Source organism: Ovis aries, chromosome 12 (assembly GCF_016772045.2).
Source record: "Ovis aries strain OAR_USU_Benz2616 breed Rambouillet chromosome 12, ARS-UI_Ramb_v3.0, whole genome shotgun sequence".
Classification (NCBI taxonomy): Eukaryota; Metazoa; Chordata; class Mammalia; order Artiodactyla; family Bovidae; genus Ovis; species Ovis aries.
This window is the reverse complement of record NC_056065.1, coordinates 36,945,560-36,964,716: the sequence shown is the minus strand read 5'-3', so window position 1 is coordinate 36,964,716 and position 19,157 is coordinate 36,945,560. Positions and strand designations below refer to the sequence as shown.

The 19,157-nt window shown below is 33.4% G+C and overlaps 1 protein-coding gene across 2 annotated transcripts in view; it reads left to right on the top strand.

Moving 5' to 3' along the window:
- The window catches only part of KIFAP3 (kinesin associated protein 3), a 146,191-nt gene that overhangs the window by 28,320 nt on the left and 98,714 nt on the right, over positions 1–19,157 (top strand). For both annotated transcript variants that reach the window (XM_004013680.6, XM_027975591.3), the window contains exons 4-9: positions 1,014–1,069; positions 1,642–1,783; positions 8,491–8,590; positions 9,985–10,109; positions 11,914–12,012; positions 17,531–17,709. In XM_004013680.6, coding sequence (XP_004013729.1) covers positions 1,014–1,069; positions 1,642–1,783; positions 8,491–8,590; positions 9,985–10,109; positions 11,914–12,012; positions 17,531–17,709 — 701 coding nt within the window. The remainder of the gene's footprint in view (positions 1–1,013; positions 1,070–1,641; positions 1,784–8,490; positions 8,591–9,984; positions 10,110–11,913; positions 12,013–17,530; positions 17,710–19,157) is intronic.

The following is a 19,157-nucleotide window of genomic DNA, read 5'->3' as shown; positions in this document are numbered from 1 at the left end:
GATTCTATGTTCTTTCTTTTTACCTGATATTCAGTATTTCAAAGCCAGAAACCTAGCCCTAAAGGTGGTTAAAATAAAATTATAGTAGTTTTTGATTATATGATTCTTTACCGTAAGTCTTTTTTTCCTTTATTCATTAAAACTACTGTCATAATAAGTTATCTGTTTGAGGAAAAATCTAGCTGTTGAGAAAACATAACTTTGTTTAGAATGGCTACCTTCCTCCAAAAACAATCAGGATTAATTCCTGTCATATGTAAAGCATTTGCTAATTTTAGAATCAAAAATTTGATATTACTTGAACTTATTTTAATGTACAGTCATTGCTTATGTTTTTGATCCAGATCAGATCAGTGAAGCATTTTTTAATTTTCTTTTTAGAATGCGAAGTTCTGCTGTTAGTCAAATAATTCAACATAACAAATGACTCAGAGTTATATTCACCACCATTAATGTCTCTTTAATCCATTTGGGAGCAAGTGAGGATTAAATTAGCACAAATATTAAACATTTGCCTTTTAATTTATGGACCTAATTTTGTTTAAAAAATCAGCAACTGTATTTTAGCTTCTTAACTTTACCCAGGTTATTTCTTTTCCATTTTGTTTGTTAATTTTAATTTTAGTCTTTTTATTACCTAATTCATTAGTTTTTGATTTTCTCATTCTCACCTTAAATGTGAATTAGGAAAAAAAAAGAAAAAATAGATTTTTTGCTTCTTGTTGGCAAGTCTAGGTATTTACATGCCTAACTGTTAAACAATGAGGAAGCTAAATTGCGACCTAACGTAACTTGGAGATTATTTATATATTTTATTAAACTCTCCTGGATATCCTCATTAGAACAAATGTATTATAGATGAACATTTTTTATACATTGGAAAAAGATTACCTCATAAATTACTCATTTTAAGATCCCTAGCTTAGCTAGAATTAAACTCAGCTGCTGAAAATAAAAATTAGCCAGAAATCCAAAATCCTGGTTCTTCTCATTAAAACAAAATCTTTTTACAGAAAAAAAGGAGAAGTCAAGCAAGCCTAAAGATCCACCTCCTTTTGAAGGAATGGAGGTAAGACTGTATTTTTATATATTAGAGAACTGATTGTAAGGTAATGCTTTTACCATCAGTAGTTCCTATAGTTACATTAGACAAGTGTGGAATTTTTAGAAGTGGTTGAACTTAAAGTTCCCCAAAAAGATAGAAAATAAATATTTAATAAAGGAAAAAATTATTGGGTATGTTTTTTAGACAGTTTATTTTGATAAATTGTGAAAAGTATTAGCTATTCTAATTGCAGTGTGTTTTAAAATAGTGTTTAATATATTATGGTAGATACTATTTCACATTACATTTAAGATACTTTATTAATATAAATAGGCCAATTTTAGAGTTTGTTTACATCCCGTTTTTATCATATGGTTTATGACTATTTTCATATTGAAGTTCCATCACCCAAAGATCTAATCTCTCCCCGTACAAAAAGATTGCTACTATGTACAAAAATATTGCTACCATGAGTCCTTTGAAAACTTGTCTCATTATCGAGAGCAATATATTGATCACAAAATATCATTCCTTTGACAACTCTTTTGAGCCCTGCTGTTCTTTTAGAGTACTTCCTTCCTCTTCCTTTGTTTCAGATTGATGAAGTTGCTAACATAAATGACATGGATGAGTACATTGAGTTATTATATGAAGATATTCCTGACAAGGTTCGGGGTTCTGCTTTGATCCTACAGCTTGCTCGAAATCCTGATAACTTGGAAGAACTACTACTGAATGGTAGAATTTATGGACTTATATCTATAAATATTTAAAGTTTAAAATTATTGTGAATATGATTTTTAAATTATTATAATAGAGAGGTAAGCTAAAATTATTTATATCAAACTTAGGAATGCAATTGTTTTCCAGCTCTTTATTACTTCCCTTCTTACTCAAATTTCTTAACATGTGGGCATAATGTTTAAATATTCTCTGGAGAATGGACAAATAATTTAAACAAGAAAAATAAAGTCTTAATGGTACTGTTTATTTTCTTCTATTCTGGAAGACTTTTTATTCTTTCAATTAGGATATAAAATCAGACTTTTGACAATTGCTCGTGTATGCTTTCATTAAATTACAGTTAATATTTTTTAAACAGCACAGCCCAAAATAGTACTCTTTTAAATTTCATTTAGCTTGACTTTGATGCCATGTATTTGCTTTCTTTTCACTAGAAGTGCTAGGTAATAAAAAAAAAAAAAAAGGAGATACAATACTCTTAAAACCTTCTTTCTCATTTTTACCACTATAGAATACCACTATAGAATTATTATAATTTTCTGATTATACTTTAGCCAAAATTAAAATATAGACGATATCATTATGATCTAATTTCTGTCACATGATAATACCTTTTTATCTATTGTCAAACTCCTTTTATGGAGCTGGTCCAGCGTACATCAGTACTTTCTAGCTTGGACAAAATATCCTGGGATCTATCCAGAGAGTCATAGGATATTACCAATATTCCAGTTAGGAAATTTGTACATTTAAAATATTTTCTAAATTGTGCAACTCATATATTCATATATTCTTTTTAAGAAATTAGAGTATTACAGATAAAACCCCTTTGACCATTACTCTATAATCTGTTAGGAATTTGGAATTCATTCTTCCAGATCTTTTCCACACTTTTACACATAATATATATAGAGGATTTTTTTCCTGTGTTAAAATATAGAGTGAATTTTTATGTTAATTATATCATACTTCTTACTTGGTAATTTTTTCTCCATGTAGTAACGTTTTGAGATTACATGCATATAGCTACATACAGTGTTAATTAGTTTTGAACTACTTTTGATTATTGTATTTTATGAAGTTATATACATATTCTTTAGCCATTCCCCTATTGATGGTTATTAGACTTTAAAATTAGGTCTTAAAATTTCCAAATTTTCCAATAGGAAACTTCAGTGAACATCTTTGTTCTTATTTATATATACAAACCAGGGGGTTTTTTAGTGTGTACACAGAAACAAAAGTTATACAGAAATACAGGTCGTAATGTCTTAGGGATATTGTTGAATTGTCCTCCAAATTGTTTATGCCACTGTATATCCAGACCCATGGAATATGAAGGCTGTAAAACTTAAACATTTTTGCCTTTGTGTTGTTGCTAACAAACAGTACCTCTTTGGTTTAAGTTGTATTTACCTGATTTCTAATGAGTTCGATCTTTTTCTCATGTCACTAGACTTTTGGAATTCCTACCCTGTAGAGCTTGTATTTATACATACATGTGAATATATGTATATTTACATATAAATATACATTTTTAATATATGTATATATATAGTCATCCCTCAATATCCACGGGGGATTGACTCCAGGGCCTGCCAAAGATACCAAAATCTGCAGATATTCAGGTCTCATAGTTGGTCCTCCATATCCATTTCTTCTACATCTGTGGATGCAACCAATCGTGGATCATGTATAGGTTACCGTTGAACAACATGAGTTTGAACTGCCAGGTCGACACATGCATACATAAGTTTAAGTCCATGTTCAAGTATAAATGGACCTGTGTGCAGTTCAAACCCATGTTGTTAAAGTGTCATCTATTGATATATATCCTTTTTCTTTTATGTACTTAGAAATAGTTACTTTCAGTCTATTGTCTTTTTTTTTCCCTTGACATATCTTTTTCCATTCTTTAACTGTCACCCTTTTTGTGTATTTGAATTTGAAGTGTTTTTGTTGGATTGGATATAGAGTTGGGTCATATTTTTTAATACATTTGAATAATCTTCCTTTTGATTGGCATGTTTATTCTATTTACCATTAAAATAATTACTCATAAAGTGGGATTGTCATCTAACATTCTCTTTGCTTTCTGTTTATCTTGTTTTGATCTTCTGTCTCTCCATGACTGCCTTCTTTTATGTGAAATATTGTCTTGTATTCCATTTTAATTCTTTTGTTATTAATTTACTATTATGTGTTTTCCTGAATTAACTTTCTTAGTAGTTACCCTGGGATTACAGATACCAACTTAAGTTTTAAAAATCTAGTTTAACTTAATGCCAATATAATTTTAGTAGTCCATAAAACCTTTTTTTCAGTATACTTCCCACCCCACATCTTTATACTATTAATTCATACATATTACATCTGTATATATTATCAGCCTGTCAGCAAGAAATATAATTATTGATATATGCATTTTAAAATCAGAAGAAAATAATACAGTCAAAAATATGTTTATAATGTCTTTTAGATACAGAGAAAGTTACACACTCTAATGTCCTTGTACTTCAGCCTGATGGAATCTCTTTTATATTTCTCATAATGCTAACAACAAATTGTCAAAGGTTTTTTGTTTTGTTTTGTTTTGTTTTGTGTAGTAATTTGACTATGTCATCCCTCTGGCTTTATGTCTCTGTGGTTTCTGATGTGAAACCAGCTGTTAATCTTATTGAGGACCCTTTGAACATGTTGAATTGATTTTCTCTTGCTACTTTCAGTGTTTCCTTTGCCTTTGGCTTTTGCCCGTTTGGCTGTGGACTCTTTGTAATCCAACGGACTGGAGCCCACCAGGCTCCTCTGTCCATGGAATTCTCCAGGCAAGAATACTGGAGTGGGTAGCCATTCCCTTCTCCAAGGGATATTTCTGACCTTGAGATCAAACTCAAGTCTTCTACATTTGCAGGCATATTCTTTACCTTCTGAGCACCAGGGATGCCCTCTGATGTGTTTAAGTGGTAATATCTTTTAGCTGATCTTGCTTGGAGTTTGTGGAGCTTCTTGGATATGCAGATTGTTTTTCATCAGATTTAGAAAGTTTGGGCCATTATTTTCATAAGTATTTATTCAGCTCTTTCCTCTGTATATACTCTTCTCTTGGGACTCCCATGTTAGTAAGCTTGTTGAGGTCATATAGGTCTTTGAAGCTCTCTTAATAGTTTTCATTTTTTTCCCTTTCTGTTCAAGACTGGATAATCTTAATCAACTTGCCTTTATACTTGTTGATTTTTTTTTCTAATTCTCATCTGTAGTTAAGACCTTGTAATGACTTTTTCATTTTAGAGGTTGAACTTTGCAACTTCAGAATTTCTGTTTGGTTCATCTTGTATTATTTGTATCTCCTTATTGATATTCTTTGGTGAGACAGCATTCTCGTACCTTCTCATATTTCCTTTAATTCTTTAGACATGATTTCCTTTAGTTCTTTAAATATATTTATAGTGACTTAAAATAATTTTAAATCTTTGACTCATAAATTCAGAATGTGAGCTTCCTCCTGGATTGTTTGTATTCAGTGCTATATTCCTTGAGTTTGGGATATACTGTCCTTTTTTCTTTGTATGTATTATATTTTTGTTATTGTTATTGAAATAATGTTGTAGCAACTCTGGAAATCAGAATTCCACTCCCTTCTGGGCTTGTTATTTTTACTGTTTGTTTTTTTAATGATTTTCCTGGATTACTTGTATAAAGTCTGTATTATTTGTCCATGCAATCACTGAAGCCTCTGCTCAGTTTAGTGGTAACTAATGATTTGATAGAGATTTCTTTAGATGCCTGGAACCAAGTATCCTAACCTTTGCTGAGGGGCTCTGGGTATGAACGTATGGGCAGGAGGATGTCTTCAGTGCTCAAGCAAGTAGTTTACAAACCTTAGCCTTTAATTGCTGCTTGAATATTGTGTCAGGGTTGGGTAGAAATGAGAGATTAGGCTTTTTTAGGGCTTTCCCTGACATGAGGCCATTCCTGCACGTGTGCCTGACCATCTGGAGTACCAGGAATATGTTGGAGGCTTTCAAGACCCTGTGAATATATTATTTCCCAGTTTTTCTTTTCAAAGTGTTTTGGTCAGCCTCTTGTTAATTCCAGTTGGCTAGGCTGCTGCACGTAGCTGTAATGTTGCTACTAGTAGTTTTCAGCAAATGCCCTGGTACTAAGGTTGTTTATAAGAGCAATCTCTGAGTCAGGTTAAATAAAGCAAACCCATAGAAATGGAGCTTTTCAGCAAGCGTCCTGATGTGTCAGGTATTGATAATTCACCAGAGTGCGGACCTAGGGGAGGACCACACTGCTCGCTCTCCTCCAGTTGCTGCTGGGCTACTGTTTTTCACAGATATGGTGCTCTTGGTTTTCTTTTTTTTTTTTTTTTGCTCTTGGTTTTCAAAGTTTCCACAAAGTTGCATGGAGGGAATGGAACCAGGGCAAGTTGAAATGCCAGAGTTCACTGTTTTTACCAAGTCAGCCTGTTTCTCAGATAAATTCTTCTCAAGTTGTCACAAAACTACTTAATTTCCAGATCTAAAAAAATTTGATTTTGAAAAGTTCTACCAGTATTATATTTGCTTATGGAGGAGTGGATTTTTGGAGGTCCTTAGTCTACTGTTCCAGAAGTGCTTGGCCCTGGAATTCATTTTTGTTGAAAGTGAGCAGTAGAGGTGTAATTTTATTTTATTCCATGTTTTATAGCCAGTTATTCCAATGTACTTTTTGAATACTCCTTCTTTTCCCAAAGATTTGAAATGCCTTTTCTATTATTAATATAGGCCAGCCATTCTTTTACTCAGTAGATACTTCTTGAAAGCTTATTCTGTGCCAGGTACTGCTCCGATATATTCATAGGTGTGTTTTGATACTCTATTTTCTTTTCTATTGATCTATTTGATCATTTCCGCTCCAATATCATACTAGTTTTGATACGTTTTGTTTTGTACTTTGACTAGAGTTTTAGAATAAGTAGGAGACATGTTCCAGGGAGTTGATTTTTTTTTTTTTGAAAGTGTTGTTGCTGGTCTTATACATTTTGTTATATATTATTTAGCAATCACTTTATTATATTCTCTAAGAAAATCATAATGAAATTTTAATTATGATTACATTCAACTTATAAATTAATTTGGGGTTTATTTTAATATTTTGTAAGCTTTCTATTTTCTTCTGGTTTATTTCATTACCTGTAAATAATTCCTATAGCTATAGGTTTTTTTAGACATTTTTCTATTCCTCAGTAAAGAAAAATGTTAAATTCATGACATTATAGCACATCATTTTCCAAAGTATATTCTAAGAAGTACTGAATCCTCTGGATTAATAATGATGAAATGCCTTTGGTAATACAGGATTAAACAAAGCTAAACCAGGTCTTTATTAAGACTTTTTAAAGCTTTTACATATTGTCTATTTATTTGACTTCAGAATAATTTTGTTCAAGGCCTGTATTATACCAGTGCTCTGGTATATATATATGAGTATGAATATGAATAATATCATAAAATGCTATTATGGGATATTTTTCAACTTGTAGAAAAAATTCCCCACTTAATGGATTACAATATATAGTGAATTCTTCTTGTTCCATAATGTGAATGGCCAGAAAGCTCAAATAAACTACTTTTATCATCATAATAAATACTGATAATACAGTTCACAATATATCCTACATGCCTATTATAGAAAGTTGAATTATGATCTCTATATAATACAGTTATTTCAGTTTTTAATGATTTTAAGTCAGTCATGAATAATACTAATTTGAAGGTAGTCGCATTACTGTATGTTTACTTAATGTATAGTAATTCTCATTAATCAGTTTATTAATTTTACCATTTTAAAGTGAAGGGCCTAACAGGGATGTTTATCAGTCTAGCCTGAAGTTTTGGGGAAGATTTTTTTGCTCTATTTTTGCCTGTTAGCATCAGCTTAACATGACATTAAAATATTAGACTTATTTTTCAGTTTATAAGTTTTGTTTGATTATTAATTTGCTTCAGTGAAGCTTGTGTTATCCTGCTATAAACTGCTCATTATTTTTTTAGACTTAAGCTAGTTTTTTTTTTTTCTTACAAATACATTAAATCAGATTTTAAAAACCTGGCCACTGCAGTTGCATATAGAAATGAAAATTAAGAATTAAATGGTTCTGTTCATTATTTATTGTCATTCATAGTACTCTTATTTTGTTACTTTGTTTAAATTATATTTTATTTTTCTGTTTATGATAATAGACTTAAAGTTGCATGTTGTGAGTTTTAGTATTTGCTGCTGCTAAGTCACTTCAGTCGTGTCTGACTCTGTGCGACCCCATAGATGGCAGCCCACCAGGCTCCCCCGTCCCTGGGATTCTCCAGGCAAGAACACTGGAGTGGGTTGCCATTTCCTTCTCCAATGCATGAAAGTGAAAAGTGAAAGGGAAGTCGCTCAGTCGTGTCCCACCCTTAGCATGGACTGCAGCCCACCAGGCTCTTCCATCCATGGGATTTTCCAGGCAAGAGTACTGGAGTGGGGTGCCACTGCCTTCTCCGAGTTTTAATATTGAAATTTTTAAAATAGCTTTCTGTGTTGGAAAGAAGCATCCTACTTTTTGTCCCAGTTCTACCTTAGCTTTGTTATTTATTGATAAGTAGACATTTAAAACCAATTACCCTTTCTATCAGAGTTGATTCTGAGTGATCATTTTTGTACGTCCCCTTTTTCTTTAGATACTGCCCTTGGTGCATTAGCAAGAGTCCTGAGGGAAGACTGGAAACAAAGTGTTGAGTTAGCTACAAACATAATATACATCTTTTTTTGCTTTTCCAGGTAAGTGTAAAAATTAGGAAATAAAAGTTCTAATATCTCTCTCTCTGTCTGTGTCATTGCTTTAAATAGTAGATCACTAGTGTTCTCAGTCTCCATATGTGTCTAACAGTGCTCTGCCTCTCAACTTCTATTTTTCATTCTCTGTCCCCTTTGTTGTTCTGTCTTTCTTTCAGTCTACATTCATCAAGTATGTGCATGTGCAGTAGGGTAATATAATGGTATAAATTTTAAGAGTTATGGGCTTTGGAAATAGACTCTCTGAATTTGAATCCAAATCCTGCTGTTTTAACCTCTGTGGTCTTAGTTACGTAACTTAACCTTTCTATGCTCAGTTTCCACATTTGTAATTTTAGAAAGTAATAGTAGCAGCCTCTTCAGATAGGTATTAGAAAAAAGCTTGACCTAGAGTAAGTGCCAGTAAGTGTTATTGTTTTATATATAGTTGACCCTTGAACAGCATGGGGTTGAACTACACAGGTCCACTTGTATGTAGTTTTTTTCACTAAATATGTACCACCATACTATATGAAGGTACTAGTTGAATTTGTGCAGAACCACCAATATGGAGAACCCACTATAAGTTATATGTACATTTTTGATGACACAGAGGGTTGACCACCCCAGTCATTGCATGATTCAAGGGTCAGCTATCCTTGTGTATATCCACTATATATGTTTGCAGATGTGTTCCTGTTATGTATTCATGTATATCATTTATAGACATTTATTCTTTAGAAGGATGCTTATTGAGGCAATGTGAAAAGTTTCTGACTTTTCAGAAATTCTAGGGAATTTTTTGCCTCTGTTCTAAAAATGTGCCAGCATTAGCAAAATAAAAATTTACTAAATAAGTACTCGGTTGAGTAAAGTGCCTAGGAAACATATAAAACCTGATTGTTAATACTTAACTAGTTTATTTCCTAGCATAAATAATAGTACCGTTATATTATTAGTTTTGTTCGGTGGTAGTCTGAAATTTTATTCTGAGGATATCTCAACTCGATGGATGTGAGTCTGAGTGAACTCCGGGAGTTGGTGATGGACAGGAAGACCTGGCGTGCTGCGATTCATGGGGTCGCAAAGAGTCGGACACGACTGAGCGACTGAATTGAACTGAACCTGAAATAGTTCAAATGGTGGTTAGTTGCAAAAACTCACTTTGTTCAATTTTTAACTTAAAAATTACTTCATTTCAAGTAAAGATTGTATTTTAAAATATATTTAAAGTAATCTCACAATTTCAAGTCTTCCTAGTATACTCTGGGTATGTTCATTTATTAAAATATGTATGTAAAGTCTGTTTTACATTGTTTGTACAGTGTTTATCCAAAACAGATTTCCTGAAGCCTCAAAATGTATTCCTTTAAATACATACTAAAAACTCTTCTTTAAAGCTTTTCTCAGTTTCATGGACTTATCACTCACTATAAAATTGGAGCTCTGTGTATGAATATCATTGATCATGAATTAAAAAGACATGAGCTTTGGCAAGAAGAACTTTCTAAGAAGAAGAAAGCTGATATCCTTTGAAGCAGCATTTCACTCCACTGCTGTTGCCTGTGAGCTTTGGATGGAGGGGATTTTGTTTTGTCACTCACATTACTTGGAAAAATGCAATAGTGTATTGAAGGTTAAGATGAAGATTGAAATTAACAGAATGAATATATTTTCATATATAGTTTTGATCTTTTTTTAACTTTGATTAGGTGATACGCTAGAGGAATAAATGATTGTTGTCCTGGATAACTGAATTTGTGAGTTTCTAAGTGGCTGTGCTATTATGTTCCCTAAGACCATTTAGTAAGCTGAAGTCTGGCTCACCACTGTTGGCCTATGTAGTTCTCTCTTTGAAATAAGGTAGCTTTGATTGGAATGAGTATGACTTTGGTGAAGAACATAGTTTTAAATTCTATTTTTCTAATTAAGTACAAAAATTATTTTAAAAATTACATACAGATTTGAGATGCCTGTAGAATCATAGAACCCATGAAAGAAACGTTAATGTTTTCTGCAACTTCCTTACCAATGGATTATTAGTCTCTTCTTTGACATGTCACTGCTTATTCTTTAACTCATTCTGTGCTTTGGCATTCTACTCATTATAATGCTCTTTTGCCTAGTATACCAAAGTCTACTTCCCAATAACTTCTATTCTTTGATTCTAGTCTTGCAAACTGAAGCAATATAGAATAAGGATATTCTCTTCAATATCCCATTTCTTATATTTAAAGATACTGATCATATTTCCTCTACAACTGTAATTCCTTTTTTTTTTTTACAACTGTAATTTTTAATTGAAGGCCCAGACTTATTCATATGTGTCTTCATATGATATGTTTTGCAGATGAACAAGCTATATTGGTCACTTTCTTTTGAACCCAAAATTTATTGATCTCTTTTAAAAAATAAAAATATTGTTTTTGTTGTGCCCAATATCTCATGTTTTTACCTCCCCTTGGTGAGATCCCCAAGTCACTATAAAAATACACACACACACACACACACACACACACAGATTTGACTTTTCTTAATTAGGATCTTTACAAGTTTAGAAATTTTCTGTGTGTGCTCTAAGTTTCTGACATCTAGATTGGTATTGACTTAACCCATGTGGATAACTTAATAATCCTAGAGGCCGTAGGTAATTTCTTGAGTCCCAAGTTTACTGAATGTACCTAAAATTTCCAAAAATTGAGGGGGAAACTGTGTTGTCATGCAAGTAGCATTCAACAAAGGGGATGCTTTTGAATGCTTTGGTATCCTGAAGTCATACTGCAGTAATTAGTTATTTCTGCAGGTGTGCAGGGAACTGTTTGGGGTTATAAGATATAATTTTAAAATGTTTTTCTCTTGCTTTGGGATATTTTATTTTTGTATGTAGTCTGAAGAGGGTGCTAACAAGCTTTAGATCTAATCAACATCCTTTGAATATACTAGACATCTGTCTGAAGTAGAATTCACAATCCTTATCAACTAAACCACTCTTTAAGGCTATAACCTTTTTGGTTCATGGACCCAGTTTTTAATCTGGTGAAAGTTGGAGACTTATGCACATCTGTAAAATGCATACAATTTTTGAGGATTTATGTATTTGGTGAAGCCTTAACATGTGTTTACCCAAGGTCTGCAAGGACATCCTTGAACCCTAGGTTAAGAAGTTCTATTCTAACACAATTATTGTGCAGAGAAGAATATTTTAATTAAACTCTTGGTTGCAGAAAATAACTGGGTAAAATTGCACATAAAATTTAATAGTTTTTCATAGTGTTTTTCAGTAGGTTTACTTTGCTTCATTGAATATGGATGATCCTTAACTTGTTTACTTGATGAAGACCCTGAAAACCAAACCTTGAGAAAAGATTATGAAAAAACATTTAAAAAATACCAGGGGCTTGTGGTAAAACAGGAACAACTGTTACGAGGTATGAATACCTAAGCAATGAGAATGCAACAGAGTGCTTACTGTACATTTAGTTTGTTTTATGTTTGTCAGATGAATAAAGCTAATGTCAGAATAATTGAAAAGTCTGTGAATCTTAATGTGCTACAAAATCTTGTCTTTAGCATTGATATTAATGTTTTAAATTTCACTCCACTATCTTTCCACTGAAAGTCCCCATTTAGTTCTTAAATGTATAAATTACATTCTTGAAATTGTTTTGATCAGAAAGGGTTTTTTAATCCAATGTGTGACCTTTTCAGTAATAAGAATCTTCTTATATGGTGACAATTTTGTTACTTTCTTAGGAAACTGATGTAAAACTTTTCAAGATATAACTCTTTAATAAAAAATAGTCTCCTCTTTCTAGGGTTTGCTGAGAGATTTAACAGTTTAATAATATGATTTCTCAGCCATTGATAAGATGCAAAATCTTATATCATTTATAAGAAATTACTGCTTTGTAGCTGACTATTGGTTTTTTACCCAGCTTTTATTGAGATATAATTGACATAAAACAAATATTGTAAAAGTTTAAGGTATACAGTGTAATGGTTTGATACAAGTACATATAGCAAAATGTTCACCACGATAAGATTACTTAAAAAATCCTTCATCTCACATAATTACCATTCTGTTGTTGTTATGGTGAGAACAGTTAACATCTACTGTCATAGCACCATTCAAGTATACAATACATTATCTTTTCCTGTGGTCACCATGCTATATATTAGGTCCCAGAACTTACTCATCTTGTAATTGAAAGTTTGATTTCTTTGAATACCACCTCTCCATTTCTGCCACAGTACAGCTTCTGGTAACCATCAGTTTACTTGTTTTTGTGAAGTCAAAGTTTTTACATTCCACGTAAAAGCATATAAGTGAGAACCTACAGTGTATGTCTTCCCCTGTCTGACTTATTTCACTTAGCACGATGCCCTCAAGATCCAACTTTGTTGACTCAAATAATCAGAATATCATCCCTTTTCAGTAACAAATAATATCCTATTCTGTACAGATATGTTACATATAACATATGTAAGTAATAACAGTATATATTTCATATATATTATCAGTTCAGTTCAGTTGCTCAATCGTGTCTGACTCTCTGCGACATGGACTGTAGCACACCAGGCTTCCCTGTCCATCACCAACTCGCTGAGCTTCTCAGACTCATGTTCATCGAGTTGATGATGCCATACAGCCATCTCATCCTCTGTCATCCCCTTCTCCTCCTGCCTTCAGTCTTTCCCAGCATCAGGTCTTTTCCAAGGAGTCAGCTGTTTGCATTAGGTGGCCAAAGTGTTGGAGTTTCAGCTTCAGCATCAGTCCTTCCAATGAATATTCAGAACTGATTTCCTTTGGGATTGACTGGTTTGAACTCCTTGCAGTTCAGAGAACTCTCAAAAGTCTTCTCCAACAGCACAGTTCAAAAGCATCAATTCTCTGGTGCTCAGATTTCTTTATGGAATGTATATTATATTTTATATAAATGTGTATTTCACATCAACTCTATCCATTCATCTATCTATAGACACTAGGGTCGCTTCCATATTTCAACTGTTAGGAATAACACTGGAGTAAACATGGGAGTGCAAATCTGTCTTTGAGATCATGCTTTTATTTCCTTTGGATGTATACTCAGAAGTAGGATTGCTGGATCATATTGTAGGTCTGTTTTTAACTTTTTGATGAACACCATATTGTTTTCCAGAGTGACTGAACCCAATTTATGTTCCTTTCAACAGTACATCAAGGGTTCACTTTTGTCCACATCTTGCCAGCATTTATCTGTTGTCTTTTTGATAATAGCCGTTCTGACAGGTGTGAGGTGTTATCTCAGTGTAGTATTGATTTCATTTGCTTGATGATTAGTGATGTTGAGCATTTTTCATATGTCTGTTGGCCATCTGTATGTGTTATTGGAAAAATTTCTATTCAAATCCTCTGCCCATTTTTTTAAATTGAGTTTGATTTTTTGATGTTTAGCTGTGTGTGATATGTTTTGGATATTAACCTCTTATCAGATATGTCATTTGCAAATATTTTCTCTCATTCAGTAGGCTGCCTTTTCATTTTGTTAATAATAGTATCCAATGGTGTGTAAAATTTTTTTAGTTTGATGTAGTCAGATTTGTTTGTTTTTACTTTTGTTTCCCTTACCTTCAGAGACATATTCAAAAAATTATTGTTAAGGTTGATGTTATAGAGCATCTTGCCTATGTTTTCTTCTAGGAGTTTTATGGTTTCAGGTCTTATATTTAAGCCTTTAATCTATTTTGAGTTTATGTATATGGTGTGAAGAAGTAGTCTGGTTTGATTCTTTTACATGTAACTGTCTAGTTTCCCTAACACTATTTATTGAAAAAGCCATCTTTAGCACTTGTATATTCTTGCCTTCATTGTCATAGATTGTCAGTTATTGTTGCACTCTCTGTTCTGTTCCATTGATCTGTGTGTCTGTTTTTTGTACTATACCATACTGTTCTGATTACTGTAACTTTGTAGTATAGTTTGGAATCAGAGAGTGCGATGTCTCCAACTTTGTTCTTTGTCAAGTTTGTTTTCACTGTGGTCTTTGTGTTTCCATATGCATATGTGTTTAAAATTGTATTTTATTGTTGGAGTGATCCGTGTATCATTATGTCATGTCCTCCTTTGTTTCTAGTTATAGTCTTTGGCTTAAAGTATATTTATCTGATATAAGTATTGCTCCTCCATTTTTCTTTTTGTTAGCATTTTCATGGAATAGCTTTTTCCATCCTCTCACTTTCAGTCAGTTTGTGGCTTTAGATCTGAACTGATTCTCTTGTAGGCAGCATATGTATAGGTCTTGTTTTTGTATCCAGTCAGCCACTGCATGTCTTGATTGGAGCTTTTAGTTTATTTGCACTTAAAGTAATTATTGATAGGTATGTAAGTGGCTCAGTGGTAAAGAATCCACCTGCCGATGCAAGAGAAGTAGGTTCAGTTCCTGGGTCTGGAAGATCCCCTGGAGAAGGAAATGGCAACCCACTCCAGGATTCCTGCCTGAAGAATGCCAAAGACAGAAGAGCCTGGCAAACTACAGTCCATAAAGTCACAGAATCAGACACAACTCAGCAACTGAGCATTCACATACATACTTTTTGCCGTTTTTTTGTTTTGACTAGTTTGATTATAGCTTTGGTGTAGCTGGGCTTCCCTCATAGCTCAGTTGGTAAAGAATCCGCATGCAATGTGGGAGACCTGGATTCAATCCCTGGGTTGGGAAGATCTGCTGTAGAAGGGAAAGGCTACCCACTTCTAGTATTCTGGCCTGGACAATTCCATGGACTGTATAGTCCATGGGGTCTCAAAGAGTCAGACATGACTGAGTCAGTTTCACTTTCACTTTCATGTAGCTTTCTTCATGTTTCTTATTCTTGGATTTCACTGACCTTATGGGAATGTGGATTTATATTTTTTATCAAATTTGAAAAATTACCAATTATTATTTAATCAGGGACTCCAATTACAGTTATATTAGGTCACTTGAAGTTGGTTCCATAGTTCATTGATATCTTTACATTTTTGCTGCTGTTGTTTTTCTTTGTGTGTTTAATTTTAGATAATTTTTAGTTTTGTCTTTAATTTCAGTAATTTTTTCTTCCCCAGTCTCTAAACTACTGTTAATTCAGTTTAGTATACAAATCTCAGGCATTGCAGTTTTCATTGCTAGACATTTGATTTAACTTTATGTATATCTTCCGTGTCTCTACTTAACTTTTAGAATATTTGAAATACAGTTGTATGACTTTCAGTATTCCTGTTCCATCATTCTAACTGTGGTATCAGTTCTGGGATACTTTCAACTGGGTGATTTTTCTTCCCCGTATAGATTGTGTTTTCTTGCTTTTTAAAAAAAATAATTAGTTAATTAATTAATTTGACTGTGCTGGGTCTTAGTTGTGATTCACGTGATAGTTGGGGCATTCAGGATTTAGGTCCCTGATCAGGGATTGAATAGATGCCCCCAGGATTGGGAGCTCAAAATCTGAACCCTGGATCACCAGGGAAGTCCCTCCTGCTTTTTTTGAATGGTTAATAATCTTTGATTGGAGGCAGGACTATGTGAAATTTTCATTGTTAGGTAATGAATATTATTTTATTCCTATAAATATTTGTGAGCTTTATTTTGAGGCATAGATTACTTGGAAACAGTTTAATCCTTTTGATCTTGCTCTTAAGATTTGTTAGTTTGGACATGAGTGGCATTTAGTCTAAAACTAATTATTCCATACTACCCATATGAATATGAAAAATAAGTTTCAGTGCAGTTCAGTCGCTCAGTCGTGTCCAACTCTCTGCAGCCGCACAAATTGCAGCACAGCAGGCCTCCCTGTCCATCACCAACTCCCAGAGTTCACTCAAACTCATGTCCATCGAGTCAGTGATGCCATCCAGCCATCTCATCCTCGGTCATCCTCTTTTCCTCCTGCACCCAATCCCTCCCAGCCTCAAAGTCTTTTCCAATGAGTCAACTCTTCGCATGAGGTGGCCAAAGTACTGGAGTTTCAGCTTTAGCATCATTCCTTCCAAAGAAATCCCAGGGTTGATCTCCTTCAGAATAGACTGGTTGGATCTCCTTGCAGTCCAAGGGACTCTCAAGAGTCTTCTCCAACACCACAGTTCAAAACCATCAATTCTTTGGCGCTCAGCCTTCTTCACAGTCCAACTCTCACATCCATACATGACTACTGGAATAACCATAGCCTTGACTAGATGGACCTTAGTCAGCAAAGTAATGTCTCTGCTTTTGAATATGCTATCTAGGTTGGTCATAACTTTCCTTCCAAGGAGTAAGCATCTTTTAGGATCCTTAAATTGAGGCTCTGCAGGTGGCGGTAGTGATAAGGAACCCACCTGCCAATGCAGGACATATAAGAGAGGCTAGTTCAGTCCTTGGGTTGGGAAGAGTCCCCTGGAGGAGGGCATGACAACCCACTCCAGTATTCTTGCCTGAAGAATCTCGTGGACAGAGGAGCCAGGTGGACTACAGTCCATAGGGTCACAGAGTTGGACATGACTGAAGTGACTTAGCATGTACATCCTTAAATTCAGCTCTGGCTATACTGTACATTTTTTTTAAACACAGCAGCCCTTGTGTGTTGAAATTTTACCTTGTTTTCCACATGTATAAAATTATTTTTCTCTATTTTCCTGTTTATTATTTTCTAATATGTAACTTTAATTGACATTTGATTACCATGAAACTTTTAGTTCCAAAAAGGTAGGAATCATTGTCCTATTTTGGTTATTGTGTCTTTCTCAACATCATAAAAATATTATCATATATATGCTTTATTTATTATAGCATATATGTCAGTGTTAATAATTTTCTAATGAATAGCTAGTTAAAATTTTCAAGATAACATTATCTTCTTAGAACTACATCTGTCACTTTAGTGACTAGAAATGGTTTATTAAATTGTTGATTCAACGTGCTATTTATTTAACTCTCGTTTATTTTATTTTTCCAGTTGCTCTTTATTTGCTTCTGAATCTTGCTGAGGATACACGTACAGAGCTGAAGATGAGGAACAAGAACATAGTTCACATGCTGGTGAAGGCTCTTGATCGGGACAATTTTGAGCTGCTTATTCTAGTTGTGTCATTTTTAAAGAAACTCAGCATTTTTATGGAGAATAAAAATGACATGGTAACTTATGTTGAAACAGTCTATGTTCACCATTTTCAAGTTAGAATATTTTGATAAAAAGTAAACACATTATCCCCTGATTAAGATAATTCTGAATAGAAAAATTTACAATAGCAGTAATTCACTTAAGTAGCTTCATTAGGAAATATATTTCTTATTAGTTAATATCCAGATAATTGAAATTTTCTGAATAGAATATTTTCCTAATATATTATACAGAATGAATCTTTCCACATTAAACATAATATATAGAAAGTCATTTTAACTTTGCATTGTGATTCAGTAATCTGGCCTTATTATTTTCCCCTAAGCTCTTTTTTCTCCTGCATTTCTGGAATTAGTGTGTAGCAGCAGCAGCAGCAGTATAGTTTAGCCCAGCCTCCTCCTCATTTATTGTTCCAGTTGGTAGCTGCAGCCTGTTGATTCTGCTTGATAGATCCCTTGAGGCTGTCTCTTCATTCTATTTCCAGAGCCATTGTTTTAGTTAATGCCCTCTTTATTTGTACCATCTTCATTTCTTTTTGTATCATTACAGTAGGTTCCCATTTGCCATCTTATATTGTATTGATGCAGTTATTTTTGATAAATGGTACAAAGTGATCATACATTATTTCTCCAGCTTAAAAGTATATGTAATACAGAAAGATGTAAAGACGGAATAGGGAATTCTCTGGTGGTCCAGTGGCTGGGACTCTGCACTTCCATTGCAGGGGTGCAGTTCAATCCCTGGTTGGGAAACCTAAGATCCCACATGCCACAAGGCACAACAAAAAAGTAAATAAATAAAGACAGAATAAAAATTATCTGCTTTTTTCTGTGTCATTAAAGAGTCTTTGTAAGAACGATGTTATTGTTAAAGAGATCATACAACTATACCTTGCCTTCAGATGCTGAAGTTGCTTATGCTTTTAGCTATTATAAATAAGACTTCAGTGGACACATTTGTACATGCATTTTTGTCTATATTCTGTTTGTTTTCTTAGGATAGATTTCTAGGAGTGAAACTATTGGGTCATTGGCTTTAACTTGGTTGGAAACTTTTAGAACTATATGCTATTACAAGTCATTAGGTGACTGTGTATTATCAGTATAAATGGATTCTCTTTCAGATAGTCTAAATATATAGTATTTCTACCTGTTTTTTTCCTCTTCTTTTAAAATCTAATGAGCTAGGAAATAACTTATGCTTATTGAATGACATGGTGTGCTCTTTGAACACCTGAGACTAATTAGGTTTATTAAATGCCTTGAATTCTGATACTTGAAATACATGAAATTTTATTTTACCAAAAAATATTTAGTATGCATCATTTTCATCATTAGTTTTGATGATTATTGAAGATCGCTGTGTCTGATACTGTTTTAGGATTGCATTTACTTAAATTAATCAAAAACATGTTTTTTGTTTTCATTGATCTTATATTCTACAAGAATATGACATGGTGATA